The sequence below is a fragment of the Chelon labrosus genome (assembly GCF_963514085.1).
Source record: "Chelon labrosus genome assembly, chromosome: 12".
Lineage (NCBI taxonomy): Eukaryota > Metazoa > Chordata > Actinopteri > Mugiliformes > Mugilidae > Chelon > Chelon labrosus.
The window spans coordinates 14,238,032-14,258,773 of record NC_140345.1 but is presented as its reverse complement, the minus strand read 5'-3'; the positions used below and the strand labels follow the sequence as shown (position 1 = coordinate 14,258,773).

General features: G+C 42.1%; 1 protein-coding gene across 2 annotated transcripts; it reads left to right on the top strand.

The window, feature by feature from the left end:
• Window positions 1–271: 271 nt before the first annotated feature.
• Window positions 272–19,939, top strand: kcnn4 (potassium intermediate/small conductance calcium-activated channel, subfamily N, member 4). Of its 2 annotated transcripts, XM_084557632.1 has the most exons (9): window positions 272–1,707; window positions 6,822–6,917; window positions 8,299–8,735; window positions 11,597–11,732; window positions 15,379–15,489; window positions 17,581–17,702; window positions 18,750–18,819; window positions 19,499–19,665; window positions 19,802–19,939. In XM_084557632.1, the coding sequence occupies exons 1-9, from the start codon at window positions 1,303–1,305 to the stop codon at window positions 19,803–19,805; spliced, it is 1,548 nt and encodes a 515-aa protein (XP_084413758.1). In that variant the 5' UTR covers window positions 272–1,302; the 3' UTR covers window positions 19,806–19,939. The 2 variants fall into 2 exon arrangements, with proteins under 2 accessions (XP_084413758.1, XP_084413759.1); XM_084557633.1 differs by lacking the exons at window positions 18,750–18,819; window positions 19,802–19,939 and having other exon boundaries at window positions 19,499–19,617.
• The last annotated feature ends 803 nt before the right edge of the window (window positions 19,940–20,742 follow it).

The window sequence follows — 20,742 nt, the reverse complement described above, 5'->3', positions numbered from 1 at the left end:
AACGGGAATAGCACTACCTTCGATAACAAAATATTGACGAAATGAACGAATTTCGCAGCAGATAATGCGCTTTTTAGAGGCTACGTTTTGCTGCCCCGGTCACTCCCACTATATGGATATCTAAACATCTCCCGAACGACCACAAATGACACAAATGTTATGGGTGAGTAAACGATCATGTTTTATGCCAGAAATAAGGTCCAGGTTGTAAAAAACAGTAGTTCCCCTTTAAGTGTTGTCTGTCTTGGAAAATATTTTGACCTGAAACACCTGTCAGGCGGAAGCGCACTTAAACTCATCCTGTCACACAAGTGTGAGGAGGGTCAGCAGGATGCTGCAGCGGAAGCAGCTACTCCTGAGTACTGGGTGCGTCATTTAGTCCAAGGTCTTGACGCTGTTCCTCCTCCAAACATACCAGTAGAAAGGATGAGGGAAGAGTGGTGTGACTCACTTTTTGTTTGTTTTTAAGGACCTACCCTCAGAATTAATTTGCATGGGGTGAAAGTTCGGCAGGGATTGTCATGAACACAGGATAAGATGGCTGTCGCAGATGGGACGTGCACCAATGAGCAGTAAAGTGGCCACGTTACGGGACAGCCATGAGTCATTGGCAATCTTGGCGGACCTTGACGAGTGTTTTGAATGCAGCAACAAGTCAAGAGGGTGAAGGTTTTCATCCACGCGATGTCACTCTGCAGCTGTAGTGGAACCCGTGCGCACCACTGTTACAGTGCGCACAAAAAAAAATAAAGTAAAACCGTCTGGTGCCTAGACAGTTTATTAGGATCTACGTATTTTTGTTCATTAAAAGAAGGCTGGTAATCGCGTGGCTTGTCCCCTGATCAACTAAAACACACCGTTTTTTTCTGATAACACGTGGTCTTCAAAGTTTTTTTCGCCTATAGCACCCAGTGTGATCAGTTGTTATCCAGATGAAAGGAAGACGAACACTAGCTAACATTTGCTTCAGTGAGCCCGCAACCAGCTCCCTCTGCTTTAATGCAAAGAGGCGTTGTAATTCCTTGAGAGCGCATCGCGCACATGACGGCACACGCGCGCGCCCACATGCACTCTGCGTACACAGAATTCATTTGTGGCTGACTGACGCACACTCCTAAAATAATAAGCCATGCAAATAAGCGCGCATAGCCCGATGCAGAGTGCATATGGAGTAAGTGCGCATAACCACGCCGCGCCGGCTCGATGGAGTGTGAGAGTGTAGGCAAACTGTTCTGGTGAATTCGCTACTTCGATGAGCAACAAACGAGAGAAGAGTCCGGCACACAACTCTCCCAGCGGACTATGCCTTCCCCAGCTCGGGAGAAAAGCAAAGGGGAGACCGGACGGGCAAATCACGGACCTTCGGAGAGCGACGACGGGGAGAGAGCGGCAGTCGGACGTCTCATGTGCGCTCTGGAGATGGAGATGACAAACCGCAGCCTGCATGGCAATTCCAAAGCGGATGGTGGAAATTGCGATGGCTTGATCAATCGAAACTGCGCGGATTCGGCAGAAGTGTCCGTTCCACTGTCGCTTCCCGGGAAGCGGACAACTCACATGGAGGGAGACGACCTCTACAGACTGCGAGACAGAAAGTTTTTGTTAGAGGATAAAAAGCGCCTTTGCGCGCTGGCTCTGGGCACTGCTCTGCTGGGGATCCTACTCATGATAATCCACGCTGAAATATGTCCCTATGTTTATAAACCGGTAGGTTTAAAAAAAATTAACCACACTAACGTCTTGACCAGTGATGTTTGCTGCATAATCAAATCAAATAGGATGGAACTTTTTAAACTGTGACACTTAACCCAAAGCTATCCTTGCACGAAGTGCCCCGTTTCTGTTTTCATCATACAGCATTCTGTGTGTGTATGTCAGTCACTCATGTGACTTCATGTGACATATAGCTCTTTTCCGCGTGCTAGTTTAATTATTTCCATCTTCAATGTTAGAACAGTGCAAACAGCAGCACACCTTTAACACTTATTACATTTCCTTTTCTGCTGTCAGCTCTGTCACTCTACCACTCTCTCAGCTCTGTCACTGTCAGCGAGTCAAGACATTTTATTCCTCATTATCCAAACTAAAGCTTGATAACACGTGCTCTGCTGCATCTCATCTCTTCTCTAGCTCATGCTCAAAATAGTTTTTACTTCAATGTTTTTGTATTAACTTGTGGTTTCTTTCTTTTTTTTTTTTTTTAATTGACCATTTCAGTGTTTGGCTGCGATCTGTGTTGAAAAAACCCCCACAGCCACTGGCCATATTTGTTGTCATGACAACTTTCTTGATTAGCAGACAACACAAACCCCACGCTGCAGAATCTGCACCTGGGCTTTGAACCTCCCTGACCTTCTGATTAGTTAGTCCATTTCCAGACACACTATTTGGTAGCACAGCAGCCTCATGACATTAACATGCAGATCTCAGTGGATAACAATGCCAGGCCACACAATCAACAAATTATTAACTCCCCCTGGCTTCCTACAGCACACGCCAGTTCCACATATGGAAAAAAGTTCTCATGCGTGCCGCAAAACATCAGACCACCTCCATGCTGTGAAGCCAGTGATTGATTACAGTGTCAGAGAGCCCCGCATTTCTAACACACATCAGCTACACTCCAAACCGGCGGAAATGTTGCCTACAATATGCGTGATGCATTCGGAGAGATTGAGAAATATCGCAGAGAAATTAACAGTACTGGCGCGAATATGAGTTCTCTATTCCAGTTTACAAATATGAACCAAGAACAGGTGTTGTCAGACCATTCCTAACAACAGGCATCAGCTTTGGTGCCATGGAAATGCTGATGCACTGGAAAAGCGTTCCCCGCTGCAGTAAAAGTATATTATTTTGGAGAGGCTGCACTGCTGATTTAACCGTAGCTTGTATAATTAAGGCCTGTATTCATTCACAGGATCTCCGAGTCATGAGTGTGAGTTGTGACCTGTGGACTCGTATGGCTTTTGGTCACCTAAGGGCTATTTCAACAAAATGCAGCATCTTTGCGGCGTCTGGAGGTGAACTCCAGCATTGCAATTATAATTTTTTAAGGACTTTTTAAGTGCGTTGCAGCATATTTTGGTGCTGCCCTATCAAAACTATCAACAGTCTACACCGGTTATTGCTAAGCATACCTTTTCATGTTTATGCACGAAAACAGGGCTATTTAGGGAACGTTTTTCCACATTTCACTTCTTCCCCTACAGCGAGATTGTTAACAGCACTTCAGGCTATCTTTCCACATCATTTAGTGTATAATTATAGTGTTTGTATGGCCAGTCTGAAAGTCTCTATGTCTTGAATTTAATGTGCTAAGGCCAGGAGTATGCACTTTGACCTGGAAGTGACCTCAGGTCATCTTTTCGGCAACACTTCCGCAACGTTTCTTTACATTTAAAAGCAATATACTATACGGCTGGAAGGCTGAGCACGGTGTCCGCTTTTGATGAGCTCTAAAGACTCAGTCGTGTGTGATTCCAAGACTGCAGGTTTGCAGTCCGAAAAGAAAAGCTGACAAATTCAGCCTTAGCAAATTTTACATTTACTCAGAAATATCTGGCCAATGAGGCAGCTAAAACTACAACAATCCTGTCATATGTTGTATGACATACTGTTTAATCACTTGGTTTTCCAACCAAAGACACAAATGCACAACCTAGGAACAACAAAGTCACAATCTTTCTAATATATTATTCAGACAGTCTCTTTTGCTGGAAAACTGCAGGATGCCTCATCCTGACACATTCATTTCTCTGAGAAATGTCAGGGATTGATTGGTTAGACAGAACACAAGTACGGACATTGTTGTCCCAACAAAGACACATCCTTTGATCAGACAGTCAATATTTTTTTTAACATCCCTCCATAAAATGTACGATACAGCATCTCTCACTAGCCTTTGCTTTGCATAGTCGTAAAAGCAAATTGTGCCCAAATTATTCCGCTGTCTAGGTGGTTTCATCTTCTATTTTAAATAATTTTTAATCATCTTAGAACATCAAGCTCAAATAATGTAGTGGAAATTCTTGGAAACATAGCTTTAACCACATGATCACCCACGTATCCATGCAGCAGTGTAGTCATATTCTAAATAAAAATAACAGTAAAAGTAAAAATAATTATTAAAAATAATTATTACAAACTTCCTCAATTGCTGTTTCCCACATTCTTTTTAAAGTAGGTCATGAGTTGGCTTTCTTTTTTTTCTTTTTTTTTTTTTTTTTTACAAGATGGTGCAATACAGTTGCAGCACACCCACACATTGAAATCTAGCTTACCTATAATACAGTGTGTGACCCACATGCAAATGGGGAAAGATGAGACAATAAGTATGCCATGTTTGCTGTACCTGACCCGTCATTACAAAGGAGCCAGTTAGGTCAAATAAACAAGACAAAACCCACAACTAAAACTGTTGCCTTTGCAGATACTGGGCCTGTGACCACCAAATGTAGAACACACGCATATGTTATCTGGGAGATTTTGCAGAAACACATCTTTAAGAAGAGAGCAGGAAGTGTCAGAGTTAGGTGCTGTGCTGGCTCCTCGTAATGAAAACCAACACAAAGCGATTGCGGGCTGTTTGAGGGTCTCTGTCTCTGTAATATTCAGTACATTCCGCGAAATGTACAGTAGGCGTAACACCCAGCAGTGATTGCATAGTTCCAACACAGATTTATGTGGTCATTTTGAAAAGTTTTGTTTGTTACTTACTAAACTTAAATCTTGTTCCACCATCTGTGACTGCATTGCTACAGTGACCTTATAGGACACTATTTTGTAAGCCTGTTTTTAATATTTTTTTTTTTAACAGAGAATCTACATGACTGGCTAACAAAGCAAATTAGAAAACTTAATATGTCTATATATTATTGCTTTTGAAAAGTGTTTATTTATCACAGAATATACAAATCAGACTGCTTTCTTTTTCACTGAATTTGATATTTTAATTTTTAATTTATTTGCTAAGCCTTGGGCGGCCTGTTCTGGTGACAGTCACTTGCTGTCTGTCCAAGACTATGAGAAACAATCCGCGTTACGGTTAACCCAAATTAGGTTCACTAGGTTTGAAATGACTATTTCCAACAGGAAAATGTTACAAAAACTATTTTAGAAACTCAGCAAGAGACATGTTGTTGAACTCTGTGTTATGGTGTGTGGTGAAATGTTGAGCTTTTGTGGGGTCTTCTAATTAGTCCTGGATGAAACACAGACATGATGTGGATGCTACGGGAGAAACTGTGGAAAACAATGTACCTTGCCAACGGACGTCACACCATACCACCTACACGCTCAAGTTTCCTCGAGTTTGAAAGTTTGTAATTATCTTTTTAACTGTAAACCACATTAAACTGCACTCCCCGTTAAAAACTTCCACTGACGTTGCATCACTTGCACCGAGGTGCATGAATCATGGATAAAGGTGCTCTTTAACCTGTGTATGGCGGAGGCCTGTGATTAGTTCTTGATTCGGTTTATGAAACCATCTCAGCTCCTCTGATGGAGCGAACCATCATGCTGCGTCTCCAGCTGTCCATTTCCTGGAATGGAAAGTATTTAATTACAAGCACACTCAATGTAAGTGAGTGGCTTTTTACGCACTTTTTCTGGAGTTCATTATATAATAGGTAATCCCTCTTTCATTAGGCTGAATTACTGCAAATTTCTAATGAAGCTTCTTTTGGAAAGGCAAGAATTAGTCGCTTACAATTATACTTTTATAATCCATTAAAGCTATTCTAAGTCCTCTCACATGCAAAAGGAACCCCTGACAAACGTTTATCATAAATAAAAGATGGATAATAGACTTTTGGTAAGTCCCGTGGAATGGGTTGATGGGTTATCATTGCAGAAAACACTCTCAAAGACAGAAAGTGGAGAAGCATATTTTCATAGACATTTTGCATAAAATGCATGCATGCATGCATTTTATGAGCCTTAATATATACTGTATGATTGTGATTATTGATTAATCCATCAACTCCTTTTTCAGTTAACCAATGACTGTTGAATCTGGGAAATGTCAGAAAATGAAGGATGAAAATGAAAGTAACCATCAAACTTTGTAGCACTACATCTTCTTTTTACACTAATCAAAATTTGTACCAGTTTAGTCGGAAAAAATGAAGACATATTAATGTTAGTTTCGGGCGCTCGAGTGGGAAGCTAGTGGGGGATCTAGTTCTTGTTGCAGTCCAGCAGGTGGTCTGTCCCCACTTCGTTGGAGAAAACAGTCATTGTAGATGACCAAAAGCCAGCGTTGACCAAACAGTGAAGTCTCTGTTTGTTAAGAACTTTTATTCCCAAAAAAATTATTAAATAACAACACAATAAGCCTGGGTCCTTTCTGTGTGGAGTTTGCATGTTCTCCCTGTGTCTGCGTGGGTTCTCTCCGGGTACTCCGGCTTCCTCCCACCCTCCATAGACATGCTCATTAGGTTAATTGGTGATTCCAAATTGGCCGTAGGTGTGCGTGAGTGTGAATGGTTGTCTGTCTCTCTGTGTTAGCCCTGCGATAGACTGGCGACCTGTCCAGGGTGTACCCCGCCTCTCGCCTGATGACAGTTGGGATAGGCTCCAGCCACCCTGCAACCCTTAACAGGAATAAGCAGTTACAGAAGATGAATGAATGAATGAATGATTTGTGTATGTTGTATCCTCTTTTCAACCTTGTCAGTGACTAAGTAAGAAGCTATTCAGATTAGGAGCAATTTATAAAATCTTGATAACAAAGTACATTAATGGAAAGAAACTTTTTAGCTATAACAGAAAACCTTCGTTTCATGCTTTATCTCGATGTTCGTTTTTCTTCCCAGGGCTCAAAAATCGCCTTAATCATCAACTGTTCCATCAGCCTGTCCACTGGGTGCCTCCTGATCCTCATTATCGCTTTCCATTATAAGGACATCAGGGTGAGTTTACCTTTTCCCCTTTAATTCACAGTCTTACAGAGATGCGGAGAGTGTCCAAATCAGAGCATGTGTATTGGGCATTGTTGAACTTCACGTGCTATTGTGCATCACATTTTCTGCCAATGTAGTATGTTCCAAATTAACTTAGAGTTGTACTTTGTTACAGACACTCGAGGCTGTTTGTTTTAGAAGGAGCTCTCGGTCCACTGATGGTAGCCTCAACACTGATTATGTGTGTTGCATTTGCTGTATGTGTAAAAAAAAAAAAAAAAAAAAACCTGGACCAAAGCCTCAGCCCACAAAGACATGCACGATATTGTAGCTGTGATGTTTTTCCAGCGCGCATGGCCCGCTGCCGTTGTGTGTGAACTGGATATACATGAAGGGATTTGGTTAAAGTTAAACAGTGTGCACAGTTCTCACAGCATGCGTGTTCAGTAACGTGCAGTGCGAACAATAGGTTTAGAAAACACTGGTCAACTGAACAGCTTTTCAGGACTCCCTGTTTCTGTTACTGTGCTGCTCGGGGCACTCGGTTTGTATTCTCACCTAGGGTGGTTTTAGTTTTGTTGTGAGTCATGTGTGTCTGATACAAGAGGCGTTCAGTCCAAGTGTGTTAAGGAGATAAGGAAGGGCAGGTTTAGGGTGGAGACTAAAACTGGGACAGTGTGCTGCGATGCCTGATGTTGATTTAATACTTTAGTGCCAGGGGTGACAAAATGCATTGAAATGTCTCAACCACTAACAAAAAGGTGTCCATAAATGTAGTAAGAAAGAAGAAAAATGTCTCTCAATTGGCTTTCTTCAAACTGAGGATTGATAAGGCCGTATATATCGATGGGTTGAACACATTCTTACTTCCTCGTGTGTCAACATGCACGTTTATCTCTCAGATTTCTGCTCGTCTGCAGAGATTAAAAACGGTTTCCTTTTCTTGGCCCCTTTTCGATATGGTGTACTGCAGAGCGCATATTTCCATTTAAATGGTTTCTGCTTGTTTACCGCACAAAAGCCCGGGTCCCTGCAAATCAGCACACCGCTCTTTTTAAGTATACACGGCTTATACGTGTGGCCCTGTAAAAACACTGGATACAATAGTGAAACGGGTTTTCCAAAACAGAATTAATGGTTATTTCATTTAAAACACACCAACAGGTGTCACAAAGCATTAGCACTTAGCTAATGTTGTTAACCCATAGAGAATGACAAGGGAATTGGAGCCAGTGTAAAAATATAAATTGTTTTATGTGAGGTTAAAGTTTCAGTAAAGAAATTATGGAGGATGGATCCAATCTCTAAACATTAAGATACTGTTTTAGTTACTAACATACTGTTTTTACCATTTTCTCATTTCCTCCTCTTTCACTCCTTCATCTTTTAGCTCTTCATCATTGACCACAACCAGGTGGACTGGCGCATTGCCATGACCAGGCGCAGGGTTCTTGTGATCACCCTGGAGCTCTTGGTCTGTGTCATCCATCCTGTTGGATCCTACTGGGAGGTGGGCCTCCAGGTCAACACCTCTTACTCAGCCCCACTCTGTGTTTCCAACCACCACGGCGAGGACCTGCTGAACATGGAGCTGCTGTTGTCAGTGCTCATGTTCCTCCGCTTGTACTTGGTGCACCGGGCCATCCTGCTGCACAGCAAAGTGCTGCTGAGCGCCTCCTACAGGAGCATAGGCTCACTCAACAATATCAACTTCACCTTTCGCTTTGTTCTCAAGGTACTGATGAACAAACACCCGGCCCGCACGCTGCTAGTCTTCATCCTTTTCTTCTGGCTCACCGCGTCCTGGATGCTTACTCTCTGTGAGAGGTAGGGTGAAAAACTGCATGCGTGTAATCAATACAAATGGAGTGGCCATATAAAGCATGATCTCAGTGAAGAATAAAGATTTTACTTAGTAAAAAAAATATCAAATATGAACAAACAAGTCAACACAAAACCCACATACTTTAGAAATTTGGACTACTGACTATATTATCCATCGATAACCTTCAGTCAAACCAAATTCTATTGCATTTAAGGACAAGTGTTTAGGATTAAGTGGTATTTAAAGATGATGTTGACAGACTGCAACTAAGTGAACACCCCTGCTTCACTTCTCTTGCCAAGTATCTAGGAGAACCTAAGGTGGTTGGCGCCTTAACACAAAAATGCAAAACGCCCTCCTGATAGCCAGTGTTTGCTTTGACCCATGCAGACTGTGGAAACATGGCGCCGCAGGACAACAGGCGCCTGCTGCTACATTTGAATGCCTTATGGTGTTATCAAATGGTCTATTGTTTTCCAAGTCCAAGGGAGGAGTGCATATGATCATCTTTTCAGTTGCATTTCCCGCATTGCCCTACCTGCTCGTTAGCCTGATAACTTGTTGGCCTTGGTAGCTTCAAGATGCCGACAGCTAACGGACAACGAACTTGAACGGCGAGCATTTTGTGTCCACGACCTCCGTGCTGTGATCACATGCTCACATTTTTGTGTCCAAAAATTTCTTCTGAATACCACAACAGTCGGACATTAATATGGAATTTTGTTGAGGATACGGTAAACACGACCGTATTCGAAAGGTTGAGGTGACCAGAAACTAGCAAAAACATAATTATGAAACTGAATGTTTTTCAGATAATCCCACTAAATCTTACACACGGCTCCTTTAAAAATCTTTTCATATATTTTCTGAACTGACAAGAAAACAGACTGGCTACAAACTTATGTGTAGCTACCTCTATATGTCAAGTAGCATTTACTGTGCAGCTTGCAGACGATTAGCTTATCTTAGCATTAAAACTGGAACCAGCTGGTTTTGTCAGCCTTTGGGCACGTTTTTTTTTTTTATCTTTAAACAGACCTAGGCTAGCTGCTTCTCCCAGCCTCACTGCTAAACTAAGCTAAACATCTATCGACTCACACCTGACTCTTTGCAGGTGATCATATTTTGCCCAAAATATTGAACAGAAACATACACCACTTGGGTATATTTTTGTAAGGACAGTATACTGGAGCGAATGTGTGTGTAAAAGCTGAAATTTGCTTGTACGGTAATGTTTCTTTGACATACCAGAGTGCCATATTTGCTTGGCGCTGGCCTTGCTCAACATGTAGGAAAATGGAACTGTGAAAGAAGCCCCGTATGTTTGCTTTCCACGGTGTTCACCTTCAGTCTTCACACATTCACATTTTCTCCGTCTTTTATCAAAATGACCTTTAACTACATTCCTTTATCCTGGAGTGAGTGCATATGTGAACAGTCAAATAAAACATTTACTTAAAGTCAAACTAAATTAGGTGAGTTTATATTTTTCTTTCAGTTGAGGACAAAAATGTTCAGGGGTATTTCATAGTACTAATACACACACTCATACACACAGACTATAATCATACCTCACACTTCTCTCATAAATACACGCCGTTCCAGTGAGAGCCAAATAAACTTCAGCCTGATCTGTTGGAACAGTGTGAAGTCATTTGTTCATTTGAACCTTAATGGGAGGTTTTCCTTCAGTTTACCATCTCAGTCGTGTATATTTTGATCTGTCGTAAGCAATGAAATAGCTAATGACTGAATGGCTGATAAGACCAACACTGAAATGTTTCTCCCCTAATTTTTCTGTACTAATTACGTCTATATCCGGAGACAGATGGATGCTCACACACTGGATTATCTATTTTGTGATGTTACTGCCAAGTGTACATTGGACTTGAGCTTTATAATATTTATAAGCTTACACTGGGGCAGACTTCCTTAATACCTAAGAACTGTAAAACATCAGCAGTGACTCCACCGTTTGATTAGCAGACCTCACCTTTATCAAACTAACTAAACTCACTGTGCTAAAACCATAAAGTGATGGATTCCACAAATACTAAATCAATTAGATTAGGCACCAGGTTAGCGCTTTATTGTATCAAGATAAGATGTGATAAGTAAATGTAAGTGATAAATGTAAGAGGTTCCTCGGTAAAACGATTGTGCTAAACTATAGATAAGCACATCAGAAAAATGTGCCAGAGATTTTGTCATGCTTCTTATACAACGGTATAAAACCTGAACATTATTGCTTATCTTGACTCATTGTGGCCAGTGTTGCAAGTTAATGAGCAGCAAAGTTTCATGGCAGTATTGGGTATGTTTCTACATTTCTGCATCCATGAAATTTAATATTTCCACCTGTTTTTCAATTAACTCATATTTAAAAAAACTTTATTAAGATATTTACAAAACTGATAATGCAGTGTAAAAATGCATGTACCATGATAACCCATTTTGTGTCACATTTATGAACAAGGTCTCCACATAGTCAGTGGATTGATAATGAATTAATAGCAGCCATCCCCAGCAGGATGCAGCCTGACACAGGCACACACCCAAGGTGTTGACCTGGCCTCCAAATTCCCTAGATCCCAAACCGATCAAATATCTTTGGGATGCATTGGAACAAGTCTAATCCACAGAGGCCCCGCCCCCCAACCCATAGGACCCAAAGGCCCCCACTAACAACATCCTGTAGCCAGACACCACAGGACACCCTCAGAAGGCCCATGTCCATTCTCTGATGACTCACAACTGTTTTGGAGACACAAGGGAGATGTACACAATATTAGGATGTTATGGCTGACTGGTGTATTTCATTAAGACACAGTCTCAGACCTGCCCTCTCTCTTTCTCCCTGCAGGCAGGCCCAAGCATCAACAGGCCACATGGATACAGCTCTGTGGCTCATAGCCATCACTTTCCTCACAGTGGGCTACGGCGATGTGGCACCCAACACCAGCTGTGGCAAGGTGGTGTGTCTCTTCACTGGAGTCATGGTAACTTGGTTAATTTGCTTGTTCAGAAAACGTATAAGTAATCTGTAAGAGAATGAAGAGTCGTTATGAAAAAAACGGGGTTTTAAAATAAATGCCGTCCAGTTGTGTGAATGCTGCAATCTGTAAATCCCACAATACTCGTTGAAGCGTTCCGGTAGTTGTTTTGGCTTCTTCCCATGAAATCATTTAACTGTCACGGCAGTTGTGGCTTTTGAACAAAAGACATTTAATGATTGAATAAGCACAACGGTGTCTGTGTCTGTAACCAAACCTAACCAAAACACCTCACACCCTAGAGTGCACAACCAGCGTGATAACACAGAAAAACAAGATGCTGTTCTTTTCAACTAGTCATACTTTATGCTGTTTTTTTTTTCTATTGTGTCTTTTGTTGTCTTGTTGTTGTTGTCTTGTTGTCTTGTTGTTTTGTTGTCTTGTGACTTGTTCCAAATTCTGTTGAAAACTGCAGCATATCCTCCTTTCATTCCCTTCTGCTTCACTGAAACAACGCCCATTTTCCTATTAAACTTTTCCCGTTTCGTAAGGAGACAGTTGGGTTCAGGTCAGGGCAGCAGCAAGGCACCTCACAGCAAGAAGGTTCTGGGTCCGAAGTTTGCATGTTGGGTGTTTTTTCTCTGGGTGCTCTGGCTGCTTCCCACATTCACAAGACATGCCGGTTACGTTAATTGGTGATTTTAAATTTGTTGTAGGTATGAATGGTTGTTTGTCTTTCTATGTTAGCCCTGCGATAGACTGGCAATCTGTCCAGGGTGTATCCGCCTCTTGCCCAATGTCAGCTGGGATAGGTACAGATTGTACCTAATTGTGCCACAACGTGCCAGAGCGCCAAAATAGGCCTCTACTGAACAATCTGAAATCTCTCTGCTTCACTTTCAGTCTTGGTACAGATAATGGCAGGGCGGTGGGATGGTTGGTTGCGACAAGGCCACCCAGGGAAATTTCACCCCCAGGAAATTAGAACGATTAAAGTTGTATTTCACTTTCAAGGACACAGGTTCGACGGAAATTTCCACTGGGCCAGAGACGTGTTCACTTAAATGATTTATTCAAAGCAAAATACACAAAAAGACATATAACAGTTAAAATATCAACCACCAGGACTTATACAAAACTAGCATTAACTCAAAGGGAAACTCAAAGGGAATACAGACGGGACTGAGGCTTACCACGGCAGCAGGAAACGGTGTCCACCACCAAATCATCTGTGACACTGCAAACCACACAAATAAGTGCGAACAAACCCACCATCAGAGGGGTGAACTGCTGCCTGCCAGAGCCCACAGCACCTGTCAAGAGGGAGAAAGAAAAATTAACACATTGCCAAAAAACGACACAATATAAAAACCTGGTGGTGAGAATAAAATCTGAGTAAACCTTCATATGCACAAAAACAATATTCACAAAACAAAGAAACCGAATAAACAAATCATCTTTTAAATTCTTAACACAAAATAAAGTAAAAATAACTAAATAACTAAGGAGTGGTTATAAAGAAAATAGATATTTATAAAGTAAACTTTATAGTAGTGTAATTTTCATATGATCACTAGCGTCAACTTTATGGGCTTTAGCACGTTATCGCCTTTACTGCTACGTGCTAATTTAGTTGCTTGGCATTGGAATTGTGTTTTGTTTGGGTGGAAATGGCTGTTACGTGCATTTGCCTGAGGTTGTTCGCTTGAAGTGGGTGTGTGACATGCACACGTTGGCGCATGCCATGTCATGACCTTACAAAGTGGATGTTTATCAATACCAAGCACACAAACTTCAGACTTGCGTATCTGGTAGTTTGAAATTTGACTCTGAAGTACTGACTCTGTAGGAGGAGGGAAACAGCAGCTTACTTGATGGCGCCTGTGAAATGTATTCTGAGATTGCTGACTGTCCTAAGTTACCTCAGTAAAGTGGAGGGCCAAGAGCGCATCCGGGTACAGTGCGTATTTACTTTGAACTGGGACCGAACCCGGGCTGCGAATGATGATGTTTCATAGGTCCACAAGAACACACGTACAGACAAGTTAGCATATTGAGAAACACCCAGTGTTTGTCGCCTGAGGTGCAATTGACCCCTCAAGAGGGGGCTCTCTGGTTTTTCAGGTTACATCTTGGTACCATCATGGTCCTGCCAGGCTCTCACATGAAGAGATAGAGAGGGAAACGTACAGTGTACTCTAATCGTGTTTCTAATGTCATAGCATGAAAGAAATAGTGTCCCAAAGAAAAAGTAGGGAAAGGACTGAAGGCAATTAAAAAATGTTTGTGTGTATAAAGAAGAGAATAAGTGCAAATGTAACCTTTTGAAATTGGTCCATTTTCTTTAACAGCAATTTAATATTACACCTTGGTCAGGCAAAATATGAAAAACGGTGGTGAGGTTGAAGGGATGAGGACATGGCACTTGAGATCAAGAGCAGAGTTGAACAGTAAGCTCAAGACAATGAGGAGTGGCCGTGTGTTTTAAACTTTCAATACACTTTGCTGCTGCCTTGACCTCCAGTGCAAGCAGATAAGAGTCACCGCCGCGGCTCTGGATGCGGGCACCAGTCCGATTTAGACACCTCTGTGACAGAGTGGAAAACAGTCTTCCCGATCTTTCCCTCCCTTTTTCTCCATCTCCCTTGTTTTTATAAGTTCCCCCCTTAAAAGGGAGAACTTTCCACCATATCCATTTTTAGGTGGTTTATTGCCTTTGGCACCACTACAACAGGAGGGTGTGCCAACCTGTGCCCATGGTTTGGAAAAAAAACAAATTTCCTACTCCCATCAGGGCAGCTCTGGGAGCGTGTGGCTGTGGCGATGCTCACACCTGTAGTATGGCTGAAAGCCTTCATGGTCAGCACTTCGGCTTCACTCCAGCCATAACTCAGTTTGCAGCTGTGCTCAGGGGTTGACAACACTGTTTGCTTCCCATCACTGTGTGTGGATGGATCCAAGGAAAAAGTTTGTACCTCCCAGGTTCCGCAGTCGATGTAATGATAGATATTTTGTGGCTGTTGGAGTGAAGAATAAATATATCTTTCAGCGCTTTGGCTGAGGCTTTCTTATGCTCATGCTTGGTCTTTGTGTCTCCTTATTTCTCTCTATTTTTCTCTTTCTCTATCTCCCCCTCTTTCATGCAAGCTGAAAAGAGGAAAGCAGGTAAAAAAATAATCACCTTTTATCATCGTATGTGGCGGTGGACATCAGTGCAGTGTGTTTGTCTGTGTCTCCTGTTATTTATTCTTGGTGAATATGTGGACGGGCCTATTTGAATATTCACCATCATTCTGTAGTTCCCTGTCCAGCAACAGCACAAGGTTATTCTCAGAGGAAACCCGAGCTATTTCTGTGCCTTCGAGGCCTGTTTAAGCATTGGACATTTATTTTAAATATAACTCTGATTTATAAACCATTTGAGGCATGAAGAGTTTTCTGACTAAGGTTTTCCTTTGGGGATAATGAAGGGGCTAAATACACAAAACCCACTGCTGAGAATCAGGCCTACCATGCTAACAGGCTGCAAAAACAATCAGTGTGTTTCGGTATTCTGGATAAGTCTTGAACGATCCTTGAGAATCTGCTGAGAAGACAAGCTGGTGGTACATGCACCAGAATCCAGGCTAACGGCTGTGTGTGTTGGTTTCAGGGTGTAGCCTGCACCGCCATGCTGGTGGCAATTGTTACAGAGAAGCTGGCACTCAACAAAGGAGAGAAACACGTGCACTTCTTCATGCTGGACATCCAGATTTCTAAAAGGGTAAGAACATGCATTTTCCCCCAGCAAACAGGTATGAAACTTAAATCACAAGACAGCGTAATAACAAAAAAAAAAACATACCCGCTCTTCAAGGTATGGACTTTTCTTTGCATCCATTTGCCTTTATCAGAAAAGTTTATTTTGGACGTATGGCCTTCTGTTACCTCTCATGTTACTGCCCAGACAATACCCATTCACCGCAAATCAAATATCTTTTATGTTACTGTTTACTCTGTTTCAGAATGTGGGAATGTTGGAGATGTCTATGTACATTTCCTACCATCCAGCCAGCGATTGGTTTCTGATTTCATTGCTGTATGAAAATCAGCTCCCAGAGATTTGTTTTTAGTTAGATAATCCATCAAAATGAGCGCCATGTCTGTGTTTGTTGTTGTCAAAGTCACTGGAGCATTGCGTGGTACTTCAGCTGTAAGTGCAGAATGATTTGAAAAGTCTGTGCTGCGTTGCCAGAAAGTAATAAAATACACAAAACTAACACACTTAAGTATGCTTTAGAAAATCTGCGGTAGTTATGTGAAGCATGCGACTTGTATTTATCATTAAATCGGGAACCGCCGTATAGCAGAATTCAGCTAGGTTCTGCAGAGGATTTATTTGAAATAGTTTTCACTATTAATTAAGAATTGAGCTGTAACTACTTTGCTTCAGCAACACATTAACAGCTCAGCATAGGTCAGATAATTGAACCTTAATGTGGAAAATCATCTTAGGTGTTTCAAAGTAAAACCTAATAAAGCACAACACCCCAGGCTACCGACATCGGAAAAGACAGAGCTCTGAGTTACAAAGTGCAATTAACGTATAATATGCGGGTGTCGTAGTGGGATTATTAAATTTGAATGTTCTCTAATAGGAGCGATAGAATCTGAAAATTGTGCCTCTTATTTCTGCAGCGTGTGCATAACAACCGATAATCTAAATAATTAAATAAACCGTCCTGAATTGACGGTAAATGTCGACCCGTCACCGGATGTTACTGCAGCGTGGCAGGACAAAACGAGAAACACAATAAAGCGTACAAAGACAGGATGGATGTGTCACTTTTTTTTTTTTTTTCTCCACGTTGCATGTGTGTTATGGTTTTTGATTCTTTAAAAAAATAATAATAAAAAAATAATTTTGTTTCTTAAAAAAGACATTCCAGAGAACAGGATAGGGATGTGAGAAAGAGAGGAGGGAGGTGAGGCCTGCCAACCTCTTTATAGCTTTTTCAAGGCGTCAAACAGAGGAAATAATCTTATCTCTGTCAGGAAAGAAACTTGTGTCAGTTCAGGACGGTGCAGCGGTGGGCAGGAAACTGTTTGAGCTTACGCATGTGTTTGTGTGTGTAAGTGGCTTGCAGAGGAGTTACCCTACTTACTTATGTGTTTGCTTTATTGGGAACATAAATAAAGGGAAACAATGTCAGTACCAGTGTCCTAGGAATACATAGGAATATGATATGTGTGACGACTGATCGAGTCCCTACACTGCTAGTTTCAGTTTGTTTTGCATGCTCGGTCTGACTGCAGCTGTTACACTGCTTTGGAGGATACAACCATTTCCTTTCTCCTGGTGGCTGCATCCTGTCACTAGGTGCATCTTTACGCTCGTAGTGGTTGTTTTGGTTTGTGTGTGCGTGCGTGCATCCTTCTGAGCTTTCTGGTGCAGCGCAGACTTACACGGATGGGAACAAGGGAAGACATCTGGATGCACACACTGACAACCTCTATTAATAACCCTCACAACAGGCCCAGACTGACATCATCACGGGGCACTTACAGTGGATCGGGCAGGAAGACAAACAGACGCAAATAGAATCAAAGAGAAAAGTGCAGAAAGTGAAGAAATCTTGGTCGACTTGAGCTGGGCCTCTTGTACGAATTCTTGTGTATTAGGCTCTCTGTGAAAATAACACCTAATTGTTCCTTATTATCTGAAATCAGCATCAAAGGGAACGGCTATCTGGATTTAATCAGCTGGCTTGGATGACTCATGCTTTTATTTCCTGTACTAAAATGTCTAAAAGATTAACTTTATCTTGATGCTCCTGAAATCACCACGTTTAATCAGCGATGTCTCTTTTACCAGATCCGCCACGCCGCTGCTAACGTCCTAAGAGAATGCTGGCTGCTGCACCGCACCAACCTGACGAAGGGCAACCGCGGTGAGCACCGAAGACACCAGAGGTGCCTTCTGGAAGCCATCAGAGTGTGAGTTACTGTATCACAAAATTTTTGCCTTCAGGCGGGAAGTCTGTGTGGTTCAGTCCGGGCGAGGGATGTAATTGAGTGGCGGTTTATGTGCCTTACGTGTGTTTTTTATGGGTCATTAACTTAGTGTCAACATGCTGCACCACAGAGTCACCTATTTTAATGACTAATTTAGATTACCAATTAGATTTGTTTGCTTCTTTTATGTGGCCAAGCCCTGCGTGAACAAGGTCCCACCCTTTTATTTTGCGCAGAATCCAAAAGCGAAGTTCTTGCCGGCAAATAACACATTAAACGACACATTTTCTGTAAGTTATACGTCGATTGAAGCTCTGTTCGGCCCTAATTCGCAAAATATTCTACATCCTTTATGAGACATTTGAGAAAGAGGACGTTATGACGAGGCGCCGCCTTTTTGCAAGTGGATTGCACAAGACAGGAAGTCCACAAGGATCGTATGGTCTATGATCCCGACAGGAGCATTACATGTGTGAGGGTATGCTAGCCTCTGTGGATGGGTTGTGCTTCCTGCTTTAAACAGGGCAGAACCAATATAAATAAACACTGTGGAAAGTATGAGAGGGAGGAACCTCCACACCTGGGAGTAAGAACAGTATATTGTAATGAGACCATCAAGTCTTCAGAGAGTGGGTGCTTGATTGCAATATTGGGTTCATCCATGTAGGATACTAAATTTAGATCTTTTCCACGTTTATTTGTCAAAAAAAAAAAAAAAAAAAAGCTTCTAGCGAGGTTTTATAGCTGCTTAACAAACTCAGCGTGACTCCTCCACGTTGAGTAGTGGAATACTTGATTGTCAGGACTGCTCGTGCTTCATCCGCAGACGGGCACCCCAGAACTCAGACTGGAGCATTTAAACCTCACACACAGTAACATCGTATTGGCGTTTTATTGTCCGTTGAATAATTTTAAACTGGTAAATGACCGCACTTGTGTCAGTTTTCCTGTCTGTGCCTCGCCGTGAGCATTTGGGAAATTCTGCGGCCGTGTTTGACTGTGACTGAGCAAACCTGTTTTTCTGCACAGATTTCGGCATTTGCGCCTCAAACAAAGGAAACTGAGGGATTACGTGAGTGAGATGGTGGACCTCCCCAAGGTAAATCACAGCTATGTGCTCAAATCCAAGTTTATTTTTTGTCCTTTTTCATCACTACCTGTTCAGACGCACGGACTGCCGCCTTATAAAGAAATCTCTGAAATGGGGATCATGAGATTTGAATTCTGAGAACTCATCGCCCAAGAAATGTTTTCCACATGGGACAAAGCTGAGATAAAAGTCATTACCAAATGAGAAGCACACTTGTAATAAGTTGTTTATATATAAACGTAGTTTCTGTCAGATTGGAAGTGTAGCCCCGTGTCCATGAGTAAACCATGCCACGGTCACTTTACAATCAGTCACAGTCTAACAGGCGTGCTGTAAACAAAACATGCCGTTCATTCTCGCCGCCTGAATGCAGCTGAGTCACGGCCTTATAGCAAGCGAAGCAGGCTAAAAACAAAATAAGAGCTGCTGCTACTAGCTTACTGTCTGACATCAGGGGCTGCAAAATCTAGTGACAAGCTGGAAACACTGGAGCGGTTTTAGCTCTGCCTCGGCGAGTTGGCCTGAAAGTATCCCACATCCACAGCCTAACAGCGTATAAATCAGTCAGTAAGATGCAGACAAACAAGCAACATAATCAGAATGTGCTGAGAATTCAGTAACGTATGCATTCGTGTATCCAAATTGATCTCAGCTTGTGTTTTCTTTCCTCGACTTCGGATTCCAACAGATGCAGATGATCATGTGCGACCTCAGCGCCAACTGGAATAACTCTTACAGGGAGCTGGAGCAGCGTATCCTCTCCATGGAACAGAAGCTGGATGAGCTGAGTCGCTGCTTCCAACAGACCTCCGAGCTGCTGTCTCAGGTCCTACGTCACCGCAACCCAGAGATCAGGTAAACAGCAGCTCCAGCTGCCTGTGACGCTGCGCAGATCTACCGACAGCACACTGCAGGATGTGGTATCGTGGCTCAATCGCAGCGCCCCTGCTTTGGGGAATAACACCTTATTTGTTGTCTTTTCTTTTTGCAGGTGACATGGCTACGCGCTCTTGTCGAAGACTCGCTGTAGTGTTTTTCATCTGCGGTATCCATGGGTCCTGTCCAACCAGAGCTGCTTCAGACTCTCAACATGCTGAACCACTTGGAGGACTGGCATACACACTTAAGATCTCATCGTCTGGCCCAGTGCTAAGTGCAATGCACAATGACTCACTGCTGAAGATAAAATAAGGCTTCCACTGCGGGAGAAAATGAAGAGTGCATTTTGAGAAACCCCGTTTTCAGCTGATGTATTTGCGACTGCGCCGAACTGAGTTAATCTCCAATGAGGACTGTGGAGAATCTTGCAGTCCACAATGTCAAATGCGCTCTAAACGGCTATTTTTAAGACTTCTTTTTAATTATTATTGATCAATTCCATTACTGACTTATTCCTGTGGAATAAGATATACTGTATACATATTTTTACGTGTTAATTTGAACTCTTTTGTAATGTTTTAAAGTGTCAGCCAGTTTTAGAAAAAAAAAAACAACCTCTCACAAATCCTTTTTTGCACCTGCGCAGGTAGTTCAATACTTAGTACATCGATTATTGCTTGCAAACCAGCTCAATATAACACAGTGTATAACAATTCCTACTTATTCTGCTTTTCTCTAAGGCTCCAGTTAAATAAGAAATGAGATTACACATTTTGATGGCAAACGCAGAGAAGAAACTCAGTTCACGTATTTTTGGAAAGAGACGTTTATTTTAAACTATATATCCATGGGATTTCAATGAAACTCATAGATGAATGTCTACAGCGACGTTTGTAATCATGTGACGCAGGAAAAGCATCTGACAGTTTACACCTGTTGACAACAATGAAATGAGCCCACGCTGCCCTGTAGGCTGACCCGACGACTCCACCTAGTGGACATCAGTTCAAGTAGACAAAGTGTTAAATTAAAATCATCACGATTACACAACGG

What these genes read in the sequence shown, in the direction of transcription:
- kcnn4 (XM_084557632.1), top strand. Translation starts at nt 1,303, where the DNA reads ATGCCTTCCCCAGCTCGGGAGAAAAGCAAAGGGGAGACCGGACGGGCA. An exon ending in GTCTCTTCACTGGAGTCATG is followed by an intron (nt 11,733 to 15,378) that starts GTAACTTGGTTA and finishes TGTTGGTTTCAG; the next exon opens with GGTGTAGCCTGCACCGCCAT. An exon ending in ACATCCAGATTTCTAAAAGG is followed by an intron (nt 15,490 to 17,580) that starts GTAAGAACATGC and finishes CTCTTTTACCAG; the next exon opens with ATCCGCCACGCCGCTGCTAA.